The 20062-nt window shown below is 43.3% G+C and overlaps 1 protein-coding gene and 1 long non-coding RNA gene across 2 annotated transcripts; one reads left to right on the top strand and one right to left on the bottom strand.

The window, feature by feature from the left end:
• Positions 1-7018: 7018 nt before the first annotated feature.
• On the bottom strand, positions 7019-8517 carry LOC141570513 (uncharacterized). The gene is made up of 2 exons (XR_012494558.1): positions 8381-8517; positions 7019-7555 (listed from the first exon to the last, which is right to left on the bottom strand). It is a non-coding gene; the product is annotated as an uncharacterized LOC141570513 (long non-coding RNA).
• Positions 8424-19582, top strand: CALM1 (calmodulin 1). The gene is made up of 6 exons (XM_019744898.2): positions 8424-8918; positions 11754-11784; positions 12747-12890; positions 15130-15236; positions 15647-15782; positions 15960-19582. Exons 1-6 carry the CDS (start codon positions 8916-8918, stop codon positions 15986-15988), a joined length of 450 nt encoding a protein of 149 aa, XP_019600457.1. The 5' UTR covers positions 8424-8915; the 3' UTR covers positions 15989-19582.
• The last annotated feature ends 480 nt before the right edge of the window (positions 19583-20062 follow it).

The raw sequence follows: 20062 nt of genomic DNA, 5'->3' as shown, positions 1-20062 counted from the left end.
CATGTAATCCTCCCACAAGCCCTTGAGGTGTGTTATTATTATAACCATTTTACAAATGAGATAGCAGAGTCTGTGTGGCTAAGTGGCCAAGAAGCAGCCATCTAACCTAGCAAATGACATTCCAGTGTTGTGGGAGAGGTTTCTTGGGAAATAAATGTTTTCAAAACAATAAAAACAACAAAACCTTGAGTAACCTTTCACTGAAATAAACAAAATTTCTGTCTATCTTCTTGGTTTATGGAGGAGATTGTGAGATGGGAGAGGGCAAACCAATACTCAGTTGTACAACTTGAAAATTCTCCTGAGGCAAGTATTTTCAGTGACCAAACGATCCAATCATCCTGTTGTGATGCCTAGAATTAGTTTATTATCCAATGACTCAGAATCTCTACTTAGAATAAATAAAACTCCAAAATCCTTACTGAGCTTAGACAGAAAGAGTCCCAGTTTTTCTGTTCAAGTACAACTTGCCTTTGGCCATATTTTCTCCGTTACAGGATGTAGGGAATGGATCCAGTTATGTGGAAGTGGGGAGAGAACTGCCGAAGCAGGAAGGCTCAGCTTAGGTATATGCTTGCTCAGAGGTTACAGGTCGTGTAGGGTATAGGTTGGGATCGAAGCAGGAACAGTCCAGCATGTTCCTGAGGACTTGTGGCCTGCCCCCAAATCTAGGGAGACTGGCTTCAGGAGGTAGTTCAGCATTAAAGGAAAGGACTTGCTTTTCCTTTTCTCTTTACTTTGGTAAATTCATGTCATATCTTCTCCTGTCCCAGGAGTGAATTGAGCGCAATACTGATCAATTACATAATCTCGTGGTATTTATTGACTCAGGTCCTATGATGAGTTCAAAGAGTGTAAGATGGTAACCTGCTACTGTCTGGTTGAGGAGGTAAGATACATGAAAAGATAATATCAGGTAGAAATGAATAAGAGATATAGGAATTCAGAGAGAAGACGTTCACAAAGAGCTATGATAATCAGGAATGTTTGAAAATGGGGGATTTAAACTGGGCATGAAAGACCCGTTGGATTTAGAGAGATGGTAAAGATACGGGCAGGCATGTGGACACTGGGAATGGCATGCAATAGGCAATGAGAGGGCACAGTATATATTCTGGGGACAGAGTAAACCAATTTGAAACAATTCATATTTGTAGAATAACAAAAATAATGCTGAAAAAGTAGGTCAACAAACTGTTGAAGGGCTTCTAATGCTAGACACAAGAACTTAGCTTTTTTTTTTTTTTAATTTATTGGGGTGACAATTGTTAGTAAAATTACATAGATTTCAGGTGTACAATTCTGTATTACATCATCTATAAATCCCATTGTGTGTTCACCACCCAGAGTCAGTTCTCCTTCCATCACCATATATTTGTTTTTTGTTTTTTTTAAGGAGGGCGCAGCTCACAGTGGCCCATGTGGGGATCAAACCGGCAACCGTGGTGTTATCGGCACCACGCTCTAACCAGCTGAGCTAACCGGCCACCCAAGAACTTAGCATTTTATTTCCTGCTGGCACTGGGGAGCCCGTGAAGGTTTTTTTACAGTGAAACTAATCTAGTGGCAATGTACTGGATAGATCAGAGGGGGACATGTTCATTCATTGGGATGAATAAAGAATCATGGACGTGCTATTAAAAAATTTGGGACCCTGAAGATTCCCTATCCAAGCCAACATGGATGTTTCTTTTCCTTTTTTAAATCTCTAGAGCAGTGCTGACCAATAGAACTTTTGTGATGATGGAAATATTCTATGTTGGCCAATACGGTAACTATTAGCCATGTGGGCTTATTGAGTACTTGAAATGTGGCTAGTGAAACTGAGGAATTGAATTTTTTATTTTAATTAACTTTGGCTATTTTTTGTGTTAAGAATTTAATATGAAAAAGTGAAATAAAAATAGTTCTAGAGTAAAATGTTGAACGTTTTTCTAATCTTTTTTTCACCGCATTTTTTTTTCTCTCTAATCTGCCATCTTGGACCCTCTCCCTAATTAACTTTGATTTAAATAGCCATATGTGGCTAGTGTTTACTGTATTGGACGGCACAGATCCAGAAGGTAGGACAAAGGCTTTTCATTATGATTCAAAACCAAACCACACAGTTAGCAAACTAGCCGTTCTCTTTGTTGGAACTGGTGAGTCCCATTCTTTGGGATAATCCACAATCAACATCAGTTTTATCTGATTTATCGTTATGGTCCAGTTTTCTGCATATCAAGACCTCAGTGAAAGTATCAATTTGTGCTACTCAGTGGCTCTGCTCTTCAGCAAATTGAGTCACCCCCAAAGCTGCCATTCTAGTTTGCCACTGTGACCACATAACAACTGGATAGTTGTTAAATCATTTGTAAGCAGCTAAATGCCTATTGTTGCATGGATGTCTTAGACCTGCTCTCTGGTTTGTTCCCCACTCTAGAACATCCTATAGAAATGAGAAGTTGCTGGTTACTGTTTTGAAGTTGATTAAAGTTACTTTTGCACTTGATTTTTGGATTAATGAGGGAAATGGTGATTCAAGAATTTCTAAAATAATATAACAGAGAACACATTTCTCAGTAGGTCAGCTGCTTTTTAAAAAAAATCAGCTTGCATTTAGTGTAAAAGACTAAAGCACAAAAACTATGATCTTATCCCATTGGGCATTTAGAATTTGAATTCACATACTCGGTCCCTAAGTCTGAATAACCATTGGCTGCCTGTAACTTAAGAATTCAGTTGGTTAAAGCACAGAGCTAATGAGGCCCAAGTCATGGGTCCAGTCTCATTAACGGCCAATTATTTTGCTCTGTTCTCTGTCCCTGGCCCCAGGTTTCTGTGTTGCATATTCATGACCTTGGTCACGAGGGTGGACCAGGCCAGAGAGGGAATAGTGCAAATCCATCACCACAGCTACTAGCAAAACAAGCACAAGCTCTGTGAATGGAGGGCAAGAGGTGTTTTCCACGACACAAAGGAAAGCATTTGAAAAAAACAAGAACAGGACACACGTTTCCTTTGAATGGCGTTGTTTGGGGAGATTGTACTTTAGACTGTTAATAAATATATGATGAACACCGCAAGCTGGACATGTGTCTGGTTACGATTCACTTAAAATTAGGGGACACAAAATAGACACCCTATAAGCTAAAACTGATAATGTTTTTCTCATGGTACAAAGTCATGGCTTAACACTTGTTTATGTTCTGATGGTAACATGTTTTCAAATTTAAATGCTAGAATTCCCACTCTATTCTTTACCTATATGAGTCATTCATCAAAAATACTGGCAAAAAAAGATAATAGCAGAATTTTAAATGAAAAAATAATGAAGTATTTTGTGGATAAAGTTTTTTTAATCTATAACATTTAATGACATGTAAATCTACACACAAACAGCAAGAGTCTGCTCTGGCTACTGGAGATGACTTGTGAGGTAGAGAATCCCAAATGGTGGCTAATCACCAAGGTGCCATTGGACCAGGACAGAGAGCAGGGCGTTGGGCATGGCGGAGCGTGGGAAGACCAGATATCTTTCCTGTGACATAGCTCAGGAGAGGGGCTCCGGTTTGGGATTACCAATTTCTTGAGGAAAATACTCTTAACTAGATAATCCATCTATGAAGACACAACTGACTATAGATGATATGCAGTTAATGAATTTAGACAGGTTACTATGTAGAAACCATCAAACATCCCCCCAACCCCCCTGCCCCACCCACACACTCGCACACTCATTCATTTTCTCAAAAGAATGTAAGCTCCCTGAAGGCAAGGAGATCTAGATCTAGCTCCCTACCTACCTACTATCTCTCTGCTGTATCCGTGGTGCCTAGAAGAGTGTGGGGTACAATAAATATTTAAATAGAGCCTTGTTCTGAGGTAGATCTAGATATGTAAACATATTCTCTGAATATAAATAAAAATCAGAGCTACACTTCTGTTTTGTATTAATTGGTGCCGTAAAATCAGGCTTTGCTCCAAGACAATTTTGTAAAACAGAAATTTAAAAGGCCAAGTCCTGGAGATAAAGCATGGAGCAGGACTAGGATTCCAGAGCTCCCGTCACCTCTTCTGAGGAAAGCACAGTGTCATCAGGTGAATGGTTGACAGCACATCTCCTCACCTCTGCAGGCCTCACCTGCAAAACGAGAAATGTCCTGCTAGAAAGCATCACAAAGCACATGTTTTGCTTTGAGTTTTTTCACAAACACTCTACTTCTTGTGTGGGAGACAGAGCTATTACTACATTCCTGTGATCTGATTTTAATTTCAAATCCTGGGGTAAGAAGTCTCTCTTTAAAATCAAATTTTAATCTTATTCTTCGCACTCCCCCAATAAAAAATTAAATTAAAAATACATTTTATTAAATAATAGATATAATGTAATTCTTATGTGGTTGGTCCTCTGAGCTACATTTTTGGGTTCCACTACTTAAATTAGGCAAATCACTGAGTCAGTGCCTCAGTTTCCACATAAGGATACTTGCCTCACAGGATGGGCAGAAGAACGAAATAATACATTTAGCATAGGGCCTGGCCATAGTCAATGTTCAGCAAATTATTTTTTAAAACTTTTATTTATTTAAGTGTGTTTTTCCAGGACCCATCAGCTCCAAGTCAAGTAGTTGTTTCAATCTAGTTCTGGAGGGTGCAGCTCACAGTGGCCCACGTGGGGATCAAACCAGCAACCCTGTTGCTAAGAGCACCGCGCTCTAACCAACTGAGCCCAGCAAATGTTATTTTTATTTTAAACTATTTCCATTTCTCCATTTGCCCTCTTCGTCATCAATACATATATGTTTGTGTGTATGCACATGTATATGACATATTTATGATGTGTATGTCATATATGTATATTTTATAATTACATACATTATAATCTCAGGCACAGGGTTTTACAGCTGGAAGGAATTTATAGATCAAATTCAAACCTCTTGTTGTACCCATGAGTATGTACAATTATTGCATTTGTAGTCTTTCTGTCAGACTCAGAGGGGTCGAGTGATCTTAGTAACAGAAATTATATTCAAACCTGAGATTTCTGTTTTGGGGCTGCATTCTTTTTACTTTTTTACTGATTGACATTTTTAAGATAACAATAATAAGCACTTTCTCTCAATATCATGATATATTCCATAGACTTTTGGTTCTCAGATACCACAATAATGTGGCTTATTTTCCTGATTGCTGATCTCTCCACAAGTTAGGAAGTTTATTCATTTAAAGGAGTGTACCGTAACCCCCCCTTATCTGTGGGGGTTCTGTTCCAAGACCCCCAGTGGATGCATGAAACTGCGGATAGTACCAAATTCTATTAGGTTGGTGCAAAAGTAATTGGGGTTTTTGCAATTATTTTTAACCTTGTAAACTGCAATTACTTTTGCACCAACCTAATATATGTTTTTTCCTATACATACGTATCTTTTCACTTGAAGTATATTACAGCTTCTCATTGGCGTATTCGAATTGCCAGCATCACTACTCTTGCTCTCGGGCCATTTTTAACTAAAATAAGGGTTACGTGAACACAAGCACTGTGATCCTGTGAGAGTCAATCTGATAATTCAGATGCTACTCAGTGACTAAAGCGTGCGGAGCGTATACAGCGTGGAGATGCTGGACAAAGGGATGATTTATGTCGAAGCAGGACAAAGTGGGACTGCAAGATTTCATCACACTACTCAGAATGGCATGCAATTTAAGGCTTATGAATTGTTTATTTCTGGAATTTTCCACTTAATATTTTTGCATTGCAATTGACCACAGGTAACTAAAGCCTAGAAAGCAAAACTGCAGATAAGGGGGGCTACTGTACAGTTGACCCTTGAACAACACAGAGGTTAGGGGTGCCAGGCACCTAGGCAGTTGAAAAATCCAAGTGTAATTTTTGATGCCCTAAAAACTTAAGCTGTCCCTCAGTATCTGCAGGGGATTGGCTCCAGGACCCCCCACAGATACCAAAATCCGAGGATGCTCAGGTCCCCCATATAAAATGGCGTAGAACAATGCATATACAGTCCTCCGTCCACATCTGCGGACTCCCAACCATGGATCAAAAACAGTACAGATAGGGGGCAGCCAGATAGCTCAGCTGGTTAGAGCGCAGGGCTCTTCACAACAGGCTTGCCAGGTTTGATCCCCACATGGGCCACTGTGAGCTGTGCCCTCCACAAATAGATTGAAACAACTACTTGACTTGGAGCTGATGGGTCCTGGAAAAACACAAATCAACAAAAAAAAGTGAAAAACAAAACAGAATAGTACAGGTATTTATTGACAACAATCCATACATAAGTGAACCTACGCAGTTCCAACTGTGATCTTTATGTTGGTCAAGGGTCAACTATTTGACGTTAATGAAAACCCAGTGATCATCCAAGTAGTCAAAGGAATCTGCATCATGAAATAGGCAATTCCCTCACATTGCATGTTTTAAAATTTCAGATACTGATTTCACTAATAAGTCTAAGCTTAGAGCCCTGAACAAAGGCTCACGCTCTATTTGATGTTCCATCACTGACTCACAGTAAGATCTTGGGCAAGTCACTTGACCTTCTTATATTTCAGTGTGTCAAACTAGTCATAAAACTGAATAAAGCATGACCTCATTATAAACATAACAGACTTGAAATCTAAGATGCGCTTTGATACATTAAAGAATTACCAAAAGATAACTCTAGCTGGTAAACACGAAGAATCAGAATAATGAATTTTCCTATAAGTAAAATGATTTCGAAATGTAGTTTTTAGCGGGTAAAATCATGGAACGCATTTGGGTGAAATAGGTTAAATGACAGAGGGAGAAATATTATTTTAGAGAATGCCTGGTTTTCGAAACTAGAGATTGTAGCAATTTTACCAAAATAATGTTAAGAAATGGAAAAATATTGGAAGCTAATGAATCCTTAATAATTAAACACATTTCATTTCTAGGCCATTATTTCTTCCTACTTTTACAATGTATACCATGTTTTAAATTGTATTTAATCAAAATAACGACTATATGAGAAACCTGACAAAAGAATACAAATTCGTTTAGGAATGAAGCAATTTTAATGATCTGTTTGGCCATTTAGACTTAGAACTCACTGGATCATTGAATGTCCTTTAAATTGATTTTGTATTAGTCCTCTTTCCTCTATTTCTCTATTTCTAACTCTCCCATTAATCTATACACTTTACTCCCATTCAGGTTTCCCTCCATGAGCACAGAATGGTGATGATGATTGGTAGCTTTGTGAAGTGAAACGTCTTTCTGATCTGCAGAGGGAAGATTCACTGGCTTGCTGCTGCAGCCTCTCTTTAAATTGAACAGCAGGTTCACCTTTTCTGCAGCATTCTAGAAGGACCATAGTAAGAGCAGCTCCACAGATGACTGAGGTTACCCCAGAAGTCCCGTGACATCTGCAATGTGCTGAACATTTTCCATTCTTTTAAAACATCTTTCTGCGGACTTTATCAAAGCCACAAATATAAGCAAAGCCCCTTCTAGCAGAGTTTGTCAGTCACACACTTTGCCACATTTTCTGGAAGAGTAAGCAAATGATAACTTGCAACTGTCGTCCAGGCCCTGTAAATAAAACATCAAATTCTGCGTTCTGCCTTGGCAAGAAAAGAAACTGCAGCACTTTGTCAAGACTTTTTTTTCTTTTAAGTTTTGGGCTTCCAATTAATAGCTGGAATTGTCCTTTTTTTTTTTCAGTTTACAAATAAATTGAAAACATTAGTAAATTTAAAGATTAAAATACTATTTAAAAATGAATATAATCAAGATTGTAGGGTAAAATAGGGTCCAGCTTCATAGTAGAGCCAATTAGCTGTGTGTTCCAACTGTAATCTACGGGATTTTAAGTACCTATTTTTTCCTTCTTTGTTTCTAGGGATTTTTGAATAAAGATCTGATCCCTCTCAGGAACAGGATAATTAAGAGAAAAAAAGTCAAAGCATGCATTTTAAGGTCTATAAAAGATGCACAGGTGCATTAATTTCAGCAAGACTGGAACCAGGTTGAATAGTATTTTCCACAGGAAAAAGAACAAAATAGCAGGGGAGAGATATTATTCAAGCATACCAAAAAAAAAAAAAAAAATCAGAGGAAACGTAAAAACATGATAAGAATGGCAAAGCATATGAGCATGACAGATTTAGCAACTGAGCATATATAATTTGTCTCACATATCGCTTCAGATTTTGAGAAGAAAAATGTCCGATCAATTTCTTGCATAAGGAAAACTGCTTTGCCCCTTCCAGACCCCTCTCCTCGCAGCTAAAGGTGTGCGGTCAATTCCTCTGTCCCCAGCTCCCCGCGGCCTCCCCAAACCCCAGGACCTCCCGCAGCTCACGGAACAGGACCCCGCTACCCCAATGGAGCGGGAGGAGACTTAGAGGATCTCACAGGTGGGGTGGGGCTGGGGTGAGGGGCGGACGGCTTCCGAAGCCCAGGGCGGCGCCAGATCGGGACTATGCAGGCGCTCTGTCCTCGCTCCCGCCCAGGATGGAGCCTGCCTCGGCGACCCCGCACCTCTCCCCGCACGCTTCGCGTCCGCCTCCGGGACCTGAGCTAGTGGCGGCGGGCGAGCAGAGGGCGGCGGGAGGCCGGGCGCGCCGGGGGGTGGGGCCAAGCGGGCAAGGCCCGGCCCTCGCAGCGCCTCTCTGAGCGAGGCGGCCGCGGCGGAGGGATACGGAGCGCCGTATATATTTCACAGAGCGCAGGCTCGCACTTCGGCGTTGGTGCTGGGAGTCTCGTGGACGCGGCGCCGTTACTTGCATTCGGTCGGCGGCACAGGCGGCGGTGGCAGCGGCTCAGCGCTCAGCGCACACCGCGCCGTAGCAGCAGCACAGCAGCAGCAGCGGAGGCACCCTGCCGTCACAGCCCCTGCGCTGGTGCAGACACCCTCGATCCCTCTGCTCTTCCACCCTTCGCTCGCACCATGGTAGGTCAGGAGTGGCAAACGCCGGCGTAGCAGCTCCCTGCCCATGATTTCTTCACAAATTTTTAGTTCAGTCCGGTTTTTCCTTTTTGTGCTTTTTGGTGGGGGGGCTTTTCCCTGTTTTCCGGGTATTACGTAGCAGTTGCAGTTAAGAAGGATGCATTCCGGATTTGCATCTCGGTTTCCTCCGCCAGGGATTCTCATTTAAATATTGGTCCCCTTGGAGCTGGACTTGGCTGGCCGGGGACAGGGGCTCCGGCTGCAGCTGCACCGGGGCTTCCGCATCCACCCCCTCCCCCAACCCCGCACCACTGCATCCAGCGCGCCGCACCCGGGCTGCCCGCAGCGCTGCGCTTGGGCCGGGGCCCCGGGGGGCGGGGGAGCCGGGCGGGGCAGGGCACTAGCTCCCTCCAATTCCCCCCCCCCGCCTCTCCCCAGGCTCGAAGGCGTCGGGTCTGGCGTGCCGGGGAGAATGAATGGGTTAGAGCGAGCGGGTGGCGCACATTGCTCCGGCCCGGGCGTGGGGGTCGCCGTCAGCTTCTCCCCCACCCTCTCTCAGCTGCTCTCCCCTCCTCCCTCTCGGGGGGCGCGGCGCGGGCGTGGGCTGGGAAGGAAGGAGCCGGGGAAGGGTGGAGTGGGGGCAGGAAGGCGAGGGGTGGGGGGCGGAGAGGGCGGAAGCGGCGGGCTGGCCGCTCTGTGCCGGGGTGGGGCATTGCGGTGTGGCCGGGGCGCTTGTCTCCCTATTTTGCACCTTCGCAGCCCCCTACTCAGTGCGGCAGTAAAGGCGTGCTTGAGCCTTGATAAGCCCCGAGGCCCCTTCCCGCGGGAGGCACTGGGCTGGCGCTAATTGGGGCGGGGGGGGCGGGGGAGGAGGGAGCTGGCGCGCGGCTCGGTTTCCATTAGAGACGCAAAGTTTCTGCTCCGGGAGGAGGCGGCGGCGCGGCGGGCTCGCCGCCTGGGGGAGCTGACGCGGGTGGGAGGCGCGGGGCGGGCTGGGCCCCAACCCGCTGCTCGGCCCCGGAGTGGGGGTAGGAGTGGGAGGTAGCTCTGGCTTGGGAGGGGCGGCGCCCCCATCTCGGCGCTGGGGTCGCCTCGCCCCTGGCATCTCGCCTGCCCGCGCGCACGCACCCCTGCCAGCCCTCGCGCTTGGCGTTTCCCTACTCCGCGCCACTTCCCAGTCCGCAGGGAGATGCCCTCCACGTTTCCGCTTTCTCTGCAGCTTCTAGATTGCCAGATGAGCCTGTGCGCCTCACTGGGTGTGTTTTCCACAGCCCCCTTCCTCTCTCGGCGGGCAGGGCTGACATCACCCACAGTGTTTTCTGGTTTGGCGGGGTGGGGAGATGGCTCCATCAGGTTCAGAGTACCTTTACCCCCAAGGCCAACGCGATTGGGAGATATTTCTTTGTCGAGGAAGGCTGATGCTCTTGATAAACCTCTCTAATACGACAGTTTTGTAGCGAGGTGGGACTGTTCTCCCCGGTAAGGTGACTGCTTCTCCTGCGAGATGTGGCAGCGCTTTCTGTTGTGCAAGACAGACGTAGCCCTGGCGTTACATAAATCATTGTGTCTCCTTCATTTGATACAAAGAAAACCAACTTGCAGTCACTGGGGTAAAAAGGAAGGAAGACCCAGCTATAATTTGAAGAAAAATAAAGTTTTTCAATATAATGGAAAACCGTTGCTATTTGTGAAAGTTTCCATTTAAGAGTTAGAATAAACTTAACACCTTCGGCTTCCTGTTAGGACTGATTTTTGTTACTGGTTTCATTAGGCGTTCTCCATAAAAATAAAAATACATATTAGCTCTCCTTGGGATCTCTAATTCCCCTGGCTGGAGGCACAGGTTCAGTATTGCAGAAACCAAATAATGCAAGTGAGAATTACCTTCGTGGCCATTATGACCTCCAGTAAAGCGTGTTTATTATGAGCAGCTCTTATGTCATCTTTAAGGTGGGTAGAGTACATTATCCTCCAGGAAAGTTTCTCCTCTCCAGAAAAGGAGGGTATAGGCTCATAATTATTGTGCAGTTTTCTGTGTACTTAGTTTTTTCAGTTTTGTTAACAGCTCAGTTGTAGGAGGGTCCGTTTTTCCCTCTGGCTTCTGAATCTGGATAATTTGACCAAGGCATAAGCCATTGTAAATGGTAGGCTTTTAACAAATGACTGCTTAATTTAAATGATTGAAAGCATTTATTACATGGAAATGAAGTCGGTGGGGTAACACATTGCAGTATATTTATTTTTCCCCACTTAATTGTATCATAAAATGGATAGGAAAGCCTGTTAATCCAACCCAATGCTATTATGTAATGCCGGTTGGAGATTTGGAGCGCCCGCAGCAATGCGCAAGGTGCGCTAAAAGCCTGCCCCTGGACGAGATCCTAGCTGCGGTGACAGCAGCGTCAGGCTGGGTCCCTTCTTGGATGGAAGCAGGGACTGCGGACTCCCTGGCGCAGTAGGTGGCGCTCTTCTTTCTCAGAGCCTGCTGCTGCAGCCGATGCTGTGGGACCCTTTGCCACTAGAGGTGCCATTTTTCAAATTACGAACTGACCCTTCCTAGTTACACCTCTTAGCACACAGCGGAAGGCCCAGAAAAGAATACGTGAAGTGAGATGTTGTCACTTCCTTGTCATCCTTTGTTTTTAAAATGGCATAAAGAGTTCCCTTTATTCTAATTGTTTTCATTAAATGACACTGCAAGAGTTTTCAAACAGTTGATACATATATATATGTTTAATTGATTTTTGGAAAGGTCACTATTGAAAGTTTAATTGGAAAAACAGTGTTGATCTCAGAGTGTTGTAGATTGAATTATAACCTTTTCTTTTCTCCATGTAGGCTGATCAGCTGACCGAAGAACAGATTGCGGGTAAGTTGATGACTTCACGAAGTCCCCAGTAGGCCAGAACTAGGCATGACTCAATTTTGATCACTCCTTTGTCCTCTCACCTCTATAATCTGAACAATTTTCTAAGACTGTATATAAATGAAGGTAAGCAGAAATATTTAGGTCAGATGTTACACCTTGCCGGTATTTTGGAGATGACATTGAAAGGAAGTGGAACTAAGAAGACCCATTTGTTACACTCCAGTAGTAGCCAACTACTGTAGTAGTTTCACAGTGTGAGGTTTTGCATATAATGAGATTGCACTGAGTCTGCCACGCAAAAATTTAGTTCAGAATTTTTATGCCACAGGTCTTTCCATAATCCATCATGAAAGCTTGGACTTGCTATTCTAAAATCAGTGGGAATGGGTGAAAATGAGTCTTAGGACGATTACAATTGGTAAGGGAGTTGTGTTAGTTTAGATTTTAGCTTTCAGTATTCCCTGGAGGACTTTTTTGAGATGGTTTCTCCTTAGGAAACCAGGAATGCCTTTGGAAAATTCTGACTGCCATGCAGAGAGCACACTGGTTACCTGGGAATGGACATTTCTAGTAACCTTTTCATGTTGCTGTGAAACAAGGCATTCTTATGGCTGTGGAAATGTAACAGGAAGGGGCCTTAAGGGAATAGTTGGACCAATCTTCACTTGTCTGGTTGGATTTAGGTCTAATTTAAATGTGTTCAAGCTTAGTCTTCTTTAAAAAAGGGAGAATATTGTAGTTTTACAGAGCCGGTTACCAGAAGCAATGTTTGCTTTATGGACTGCTGTATAAAGGCCAGTCCAACAGGACTATTGTGGTTTTTATTTCAGTAGATAAAGATCAGGCAGTTTCTGATAACCTGCACACCTTGGACAGCTTGCTTTGGCAAGCCCCAGGGAAGTGTGGATTGTGGCTGGATGGGGTAAAGACATTCATTCTAAAAGGTAAACTTTTGTTTTTAGAATTCAAGGAAGCTTTCTCCCTATTTGACAAAGATGGTGATGGCACCATTACAACAAAGGAACTTGGAACTGTCATGAGGTCACTGGGTCAGAACCCAACAGAAGCTGAATTGCAGGATATGATCAATGAGGTGGATGCTGACGGTAAGAGCTTTAGAACTATGAATGAGTGCCAGTGTTGTGTAATTCAAGTTCAGACATGTTACAAGATTGTCTTTCGGGTCCCCAGAACAAAGCAGATGTGCAAAGAGCCTTTCTGTGGTTGCCTTACAGCCATTGACAATTAAAATAGAAGATTATGGGCCTGCCTTTTCCCCCCCCTCACTGTCTGTAACATTTCCTGGATCGGATCACGGTGTTGTTCTTCTCTACCTCCTGTGACCTACAGCTCAATCATTAGTCAATTGGCCCATGAGTCCGCACTGAGTTCTATGGGGAAGTTAAACATAGCCGTGGACCTTTCTGAAAAGCTTATTGTCTCTTAAGAGGAGAAGAGAAACCACAAGTGAAGTGAGTGAAGAGCCCTCTTAGCCATTAACGTAGAATTGGATACATTGTGAGCTATAGATGTGTGTGTTGAAGAGAATTTTGAAGATCACATGAGGCTTAGAGGTGTGGGGTACATGATAACTGCAGGGAATAGATCTATAGAACCTAACAGAAGGAGAAGATGGATAAGGCATGGAGCAAGAAAGCAGCGGTAACCCCTGTAGCCGTGGGTCACCAATCGGTCATCTTTTCCTCTGGACTCTAGTAGGCAGCAGACCTGTTACTGCTCACTTCCATTGGTAAACAGTTTTTGAGTACCCCTCCCCCGCTAAAACGTATTTTTGGAAACCCTGTATATGCACTAGTAAATGTATTGCATAACGTAGAACATAGTGGATTTTTAAAAGGTGAGCGAAGAAGAAACAATTTGGATCTAGACTACTTTCTAGATTGACTTGATAGTAGTCATTACAAACTATGGTATCAAAAGGTGGGAAAGTTGAGTTATACTTGTCTGGTCACATACATTTGTTGGTGCAAAAGTAATTGTGGTTTTTGTCATTGTTTTTAACTTTTTAAGCCACAGTTATTTTTGCACCAGCCTAATAGATTCAGGGGTTTTTGTTAATCTCTTTCACAATGGTTTCAGTCCATTCAAACTACTTCTAAAGGCTTTTCATACTTAATATTGTTTTGGAAAAAAAGGTGGTTCATAGTTCTCCCTCATTTGCTAAGATGATCGGCCATCTGGGAACTTGGGGTGACTTCCTCCTGTTTTGTGTGAATCCTGGGAGACATGGCCTAGGAACTGGCAAAATGTATGAGGCCCTCAGATTGTATGGAACTAGCGGGGAGAGGTTGCCCCAGGCTACAGAATCTAGTGTTTGCAGTGAATACATATGCCTGCGGACGTCTCTGCGTGGCTGTGAGCTAGCACTCCAAATAATTAATTTTGACTTGCATGAATATCAATAATGCTGTCAAGTTTTGGAGGCCAGAAGGACTTGAAAGGATTTCTGAATTACTAGTTTGATTTAAAGGTACTGGTGAAAATGAGTAACTTAGCCTAAGGCTTTTTTTCTTCTAATTTAACTTTATTTCTGTTTAATTTAAATTACGTTATTAATCGGTGGCTTGTCTTTGGGGTGTTCATCTATCTCTTAGTTTTAGAGAAGGAGTTGTTTGGAATCCTGGCCATAGAACAGATTCTTCTGACAGTTTCATAAATGTTAATAGTCTGAGCTGAGCTCTGAAAACACTTCTGAGCTTTGCCCTTAATGGGAAATAAAGATACCGAGTTGAGCAGAAAACCATTAGGTAACTTACCATAACATGGCTGAGAAATGCCCCCTGGAGAAGACTTTCTAAGACTTTGTGATCAGTTTTTCCCATCGTGATCATTTTCGTCCCTAAAAATATTTTGTACTGGGTGGGCGGGGAGGGGGACAAATCTAGGCCTTGACTAGCATCACTGGCCAAGGCAGAGTTAGACCGGAGTGATCGCCCTAACTTGGAGTGGGGGTTGGCGAGATAATCTCTAATACTTCCCTTGGGAGTGGGAAGATTAAGCCTGCAGTACCCTGTGCTTGTTTTTCTCCTGAACTGTACAGCCCCTTCAGTGGTCGGGAATCGGTGTGTGCAGTTTTCCTTTGCATCATTAAATGCTATCCAGGGCATTTAATGAATATTAGTTTGAGTTCTGTGAACCATATGAAATCGCCCTGTGAAGTATTTCAGTAGTTTAGACCTACAAATGGTTGAGCCTAATAAAATGATTGGCCAGTTTGTCCCAGAAGTGCTTACCACTCTGTAAAGTGCTTCTAAGATGTATCACTGCAGAGGGCCTTTCCTGGAGCACCTCCTTTACATGAGCGTTGTGTTTTTTTAATTTGAGGCAATGGCACCATTGACTTCCCAGAGTTTTTGACTATGATGGCTAGAAAAATGAAAGACACAGACAGTGAAGAAGAAATCCGCGAGGCATTCCGAGTCTTTGACAAGGTAATTGCGCCTCTGCATTGCAGAGGGTACTTCAGTGTGGCTGTTTCGCCATCGTTTCTGAAAGCTTCAACACTCTGTTCTAGTCAGAGCGCTTACCTAACTGCCTGATCCTCTGAAATCTCACTTTCCAGTACCCTGACTTGTCACAGTAAACTTACTGAGTGAGGGTCAGCGTAATAAATAACAGAAAATTTGAACCAGGTTTCTTGATTGTTAAGTTCAATTTGTTAGCTTTTTTTGGAAAGCCTGTGTGTTTTCTGTGTTCGCTGACTGCATGTGTGTAGTGGGGAGAGGTGGGAACTGGAGAGCAGAGGTGGCAGTAACGAGTGGGTATAACGAAGTCCGAGGCCTACATGCCCACACCGAGCCCCTACCAGCCACTGTCAGTAACAATAGCTGAATGTTCACAGGATGGCAATGGTTACATCAGTGCGGCGGAACTACGTCACGTCATGACAAACTTAGGAGAAAAACTAACAGATGAAGAAGTAGATGAAATGATCAGAGAAGCAGATATCGATGGAGATGGACAAGTCAACTATGAAGGTAAAACACTTTCTTCAGCTCAGTTTTTAAGTCTTCCTTGTAGGATCCAAAAACAAGTTAACTGCTCCACTAGACATCCACGGATTGATTGGTTTTTTTTAATGCATAGTAGAGAGATGTTGTGTTCATTAAAGCTGCTTTTGAAGATAACTGAGTTATCATCATTTATCTTTTCAGAATTCGTACAGATGATGACTGCAAAATGAAGACCTACTTTCAGCTCCTTTCCCCCCTCTAGAAGAATCAAATTGAATCTTTTACTTACCTCTTGCAAAAAAAAAAAAAAAATCATTTACTCATTCTGTTTCTATATAGCAAAACTGAATGTCAAAAGTACCTTCTGTCCACACACACAAACAAATCTGCATGTATTGGTTGGTGGTCCTGTCCCCTAAAGATCAAGCTACACATCCGTTTTACAGTATCAATACTTGTACTACCTTAACGATAGGAAAGACTTAGCGGGCTCCTTGCAGTTCCATTTGCTAACGATTAACACACTGTTTGGGCTGGCCAGTTTTTCATGCATGCAGCTTGACAATTGAGCACAGTCAGGCATTTGTATTAAAAACGAAAAATGAAAAAAACAACTTCAAAACCTATTCAAATGGGTTCTAGGTTCAGTCTGTTAGTATAAATGGTCATCACTGGTTTCATGAAAGCAAACATTTTCGAATTGGTTTACCTCAGGGTGTGTAGAAATATGGGTGAAGGATAAACTGTCTAGACGCAGCCCTACTAACAGGATGGGCCTCTTGTCCTTCTGTGGGCCCCGACCCATGGTGACGGTGACACACCCTGGTGGCATGGCCACATGTGTGGGTTTAGTGTTGTCTGCATTGTACTAGAGCGCAATGGGTGTCAGGCTGTCACCGGTCACACAAATTTTTAAAAGACCCTTTCCCCAAGGGAGCATCTTTGGGCTCTCTGTTTTTAAAACCTTCTGAACCATGACTTGGAGCCAGCAGAGGTAGGCTGTGGCTGTGGACATCAGCACAACCATCAACATTGCTGTTCAAGAAATTACAATTTACGTCCATTCCAAGTTGTAAATGCTAGTCTTTTTATTTTATTTTTTTCCAATAAAAAGACCATTAACTTAAAGTGGTGTTAAATGCTTTGTAAAGCTGAGATCTAAATGGGGACAAGGCACCTTTAAAGGCTCCCAGCCCAGCATTGGGTTTCTCTCCCTCCCTCCTTCCCTCCCCCCTCCCCCCATATCCAAGCACCAACCTCTGAGCCTGAGACCTCGCCTGAAACCAGGCAGATACCGACTGCTCCTCACGTTTTTTGGACCTGCAGGTCTGTTGTATTTTCACTGGGGGGCGGGGGAGACTGAATCATGGTAACTTAATGATTATTCAGGCAGTAGGGCTCTTAACGGAAAAAAAACACTTTCTCAAGCATGTATTTAGGGGTTCTCAATTGTGCTGCTGGTTACCTGTTCTCTGTAACTACTTGAGACCATCTGTGCAGGAGACATGATTTAGTGTGTCTGTAATTCAACCTTCGCTGTGTGTGGTAGAAGCAGTAGTCACTTTTCTAAGCCAGTCTCTTCATGCCTAAAGGACACTACCAGTCACCTTGTTGATTCACGATTTTTAATTTAGGATTATACTTAACCTTAGCCTCCTTTTTACTTTTTTTTTTGTTTTTTAAGTTGACTTGACTTTGCTTTCTTCCCCCCCAAGTAGAACTAATCATAGCCCTCAGCTTGAAAGTCAAACTGTAGCCCTGAGGGAATTTTGTATCTAATTATAAACCTGTAGTCAAAACTAAGAGATGCTGGTACTGGCCTTTGCAGCGGGATTGGTCCACTTAAAAAGCCCCCTTAAAGGCATATTGCATTTAGTGCAGAACTCTTGGAAATGAAGGCTGGATGTGTATTATTCAGGGTGTTCACTGCTTGTATCTTATTAGCAAGGAGATTTGGGTTTTGAGTGCTTGTGTGGGAGGTTTTAATTTGCCAGGGAACAGTGGCAGGCTGCTAGCGAGGCAGTGAGAAGCTCTTGGCAGCCAAGTGGGTGCATTAAGGGCTGATTTACAGAGACCCTTGGCTTCTCCGTCTCCTACTCCCTGTCCTTCTGGCATTTTGCAGCTTGTTAGATTTCCTGCCAGAGGGGTGGGTCAGAGCAGTGGAGAGGAGCTCACCCATCTGCCTCTGCGGCTGGTGCTCAGACAGTGGTTGGTAGAAGAGAGATTAAAGTCGGAGTTAGGGTTGGCTTTTATAATTGCCTGAATCTGGGAGGAACACCTAAGAATACCTTGGGGGTTCTGGTGAGATAGGAGGACCGAGGGCTCCTGTTTGAAGAAGTGACCGACCTGGGTGTCACTTGCAGGGAGGTCCATCCCGTGGCCTGACTGCTGACCCAGTCTCAGGCCTATGGTAGATGACCTCTTCGTAGGTCAAAGACAGTTGGGGGTGACTTGACTTGTTCTTGAAAACTTTGCCTTCTATCTTATCCTCTCAACGAAGTCTTTTTCTAGAAGTTGGGTGGACTCCATTTTAGGGGTCCCAGTCTTTCCTAAAAGACTTAACCTTTAAAACCAGATTCTTATGTGGCCAGGAACCTGTATGGGAACCAGAAACCTTTCCCCCAGGGAATGCTGAGTTCCAGTTGGGCACCGAGGTGCAGCCGAGTCCACTGTCGTCTTTGTCCTCTGGCATTTGAAGGGATGACCAGCCCAAGGGTTGGGTTCGCAGTGTACGCGTGAATTGGTGAGCAAGTAGCTGGATGTGGCAGTACTCTTAAGTGGTTAGCACCTTCTGTAAACTCTTGCCCCTACTTCTAACTGCTCTATAAATATACATATATATTTATATATATATACATATATATATATAAAGTGACTAGTTTAACTGGCATCCTGCTTGAGCCTGAGACTTGCCATAAAAAACTGCTGAGTACTTGGCAAACACTTTCATAGTTTTGTTCTCCATCTGTTTGGGATAGGTGTTGAGCAAGGTGAATGCATCTTGATATTTCAGATGGGCTTTTAATGCACTGTTGCCAAGGAAGGCTTTTTCTGATTTTTTGACAAGTGAATTTTTGCACACTTTAATTGGTGTCTTTTGGCAACTTAAACACATTGAAAATTAGCTACTGTACATATTTTTATATTCTCTTTATAAATGCATGTCTGACTGTACTTATAACCATATTGTAATGAGTGGCTGTCCAGTCTGCCTAGTGCTGCTGTGGCCCGTCAGAGTAGCAGCATATTATTAGCCCCTCAGCACCAGGAACTTCTTCCTAAACAAAGAATGTAAATTTGGTCAATCTGCTCTTCGTTCCTTCAATTACTTTAAACATTTGAATTAATTACTGTATATCCTAAATAATCCTTTTGTTGTATATCCTAAATTTATCCTTTTGGCAGTGACTAGATTCCACGAATGTGTCTTAATCTCTCTTCAGCTGGCAGTTACTATTTTTTTTTTATCCCTTGAAGTTGTCCTGTAGGAGACAGAAATTCTTTGCTGTCTGTATTTCTTGGAGTGAGAAGGTAGTGAGTGGCATGGGTGGAGTGTGTGTTCTTTCTCCGGATCTATTATGATGTTCATTAAACAACGTCTGTAGCAAAGATGGTGGTAGTTCTTTTGTAACCGAAGTTACCCTTCACCGTGGCGATTTGCAAAGGAGATGTACTTGAACGTTTCTGTAAATCTTGAGATAAACTGTTTGGAGATTTAACCACCTCTCTGATGGGGGACCAACTCTATGGAAATTGTAAATAAGTTTTATTTATAAACCTGGCACTGTATTCAATAAACATTTCTTGCAGCCTTTCATCTCTAACTGCGAACTGTGTAGGTTTTTAGACTGCATAGCTTTCAATCCCTTCTGCTCAGTGAACAAGATACACCTGCCCTCGGATGTAATTCCACCTAGGCCCTAGTTTGTTTGGTAGGCGAGTGTGAGGGGCCAGAAACACCATAGACACACCCCATTGCAGCCTTACTCTAGTTTTAGAGTAGTTCGGGTGGTAATAACTGACATTTTAACACAATCTCTTGCCAGGCTTGCTTAATGCAGTAAAAGTACACCATAAAAAAGACTGATTTCTCTTTAACCTCAAAGTTAATCCAAATCTCTCTAGGAATTGTGGAAAGAAACACACTTTTAAAAATAAGATGGGAATTTTAAATTACCTAAGCACATACCTCTGCCGTGTCAAGAGCAGAGCAGGTGAGAAAAGTGGAGTGGGTTGCAACTTCCATTCAGAACCTTGGAGTTGAAACTTGCCCTGTCTCAGACCCGGGTTCCCAGACAAGCTGT

This window comes from Rhinolophus sinicus, linkage group LG03, assembly GCF_036562045.2.
Source record: "Rhinolophus sinicus isolate RSC01 linkage group LG03, ASM3656204v1, whole genome shotgun sequence".
NCBI classification, from domain to species: domain Eukaryota; kingdom Metazoa; phylum Chordata; class Mammalia; order Chiroptera; family Rhinolophidae; genus Rhinolophus; species Rhinolophus sinicus.
Note: the sequence above shows the minus strand (reverse complement) of the source record. Positions and strands in the feature narration are given on the sequence as shown.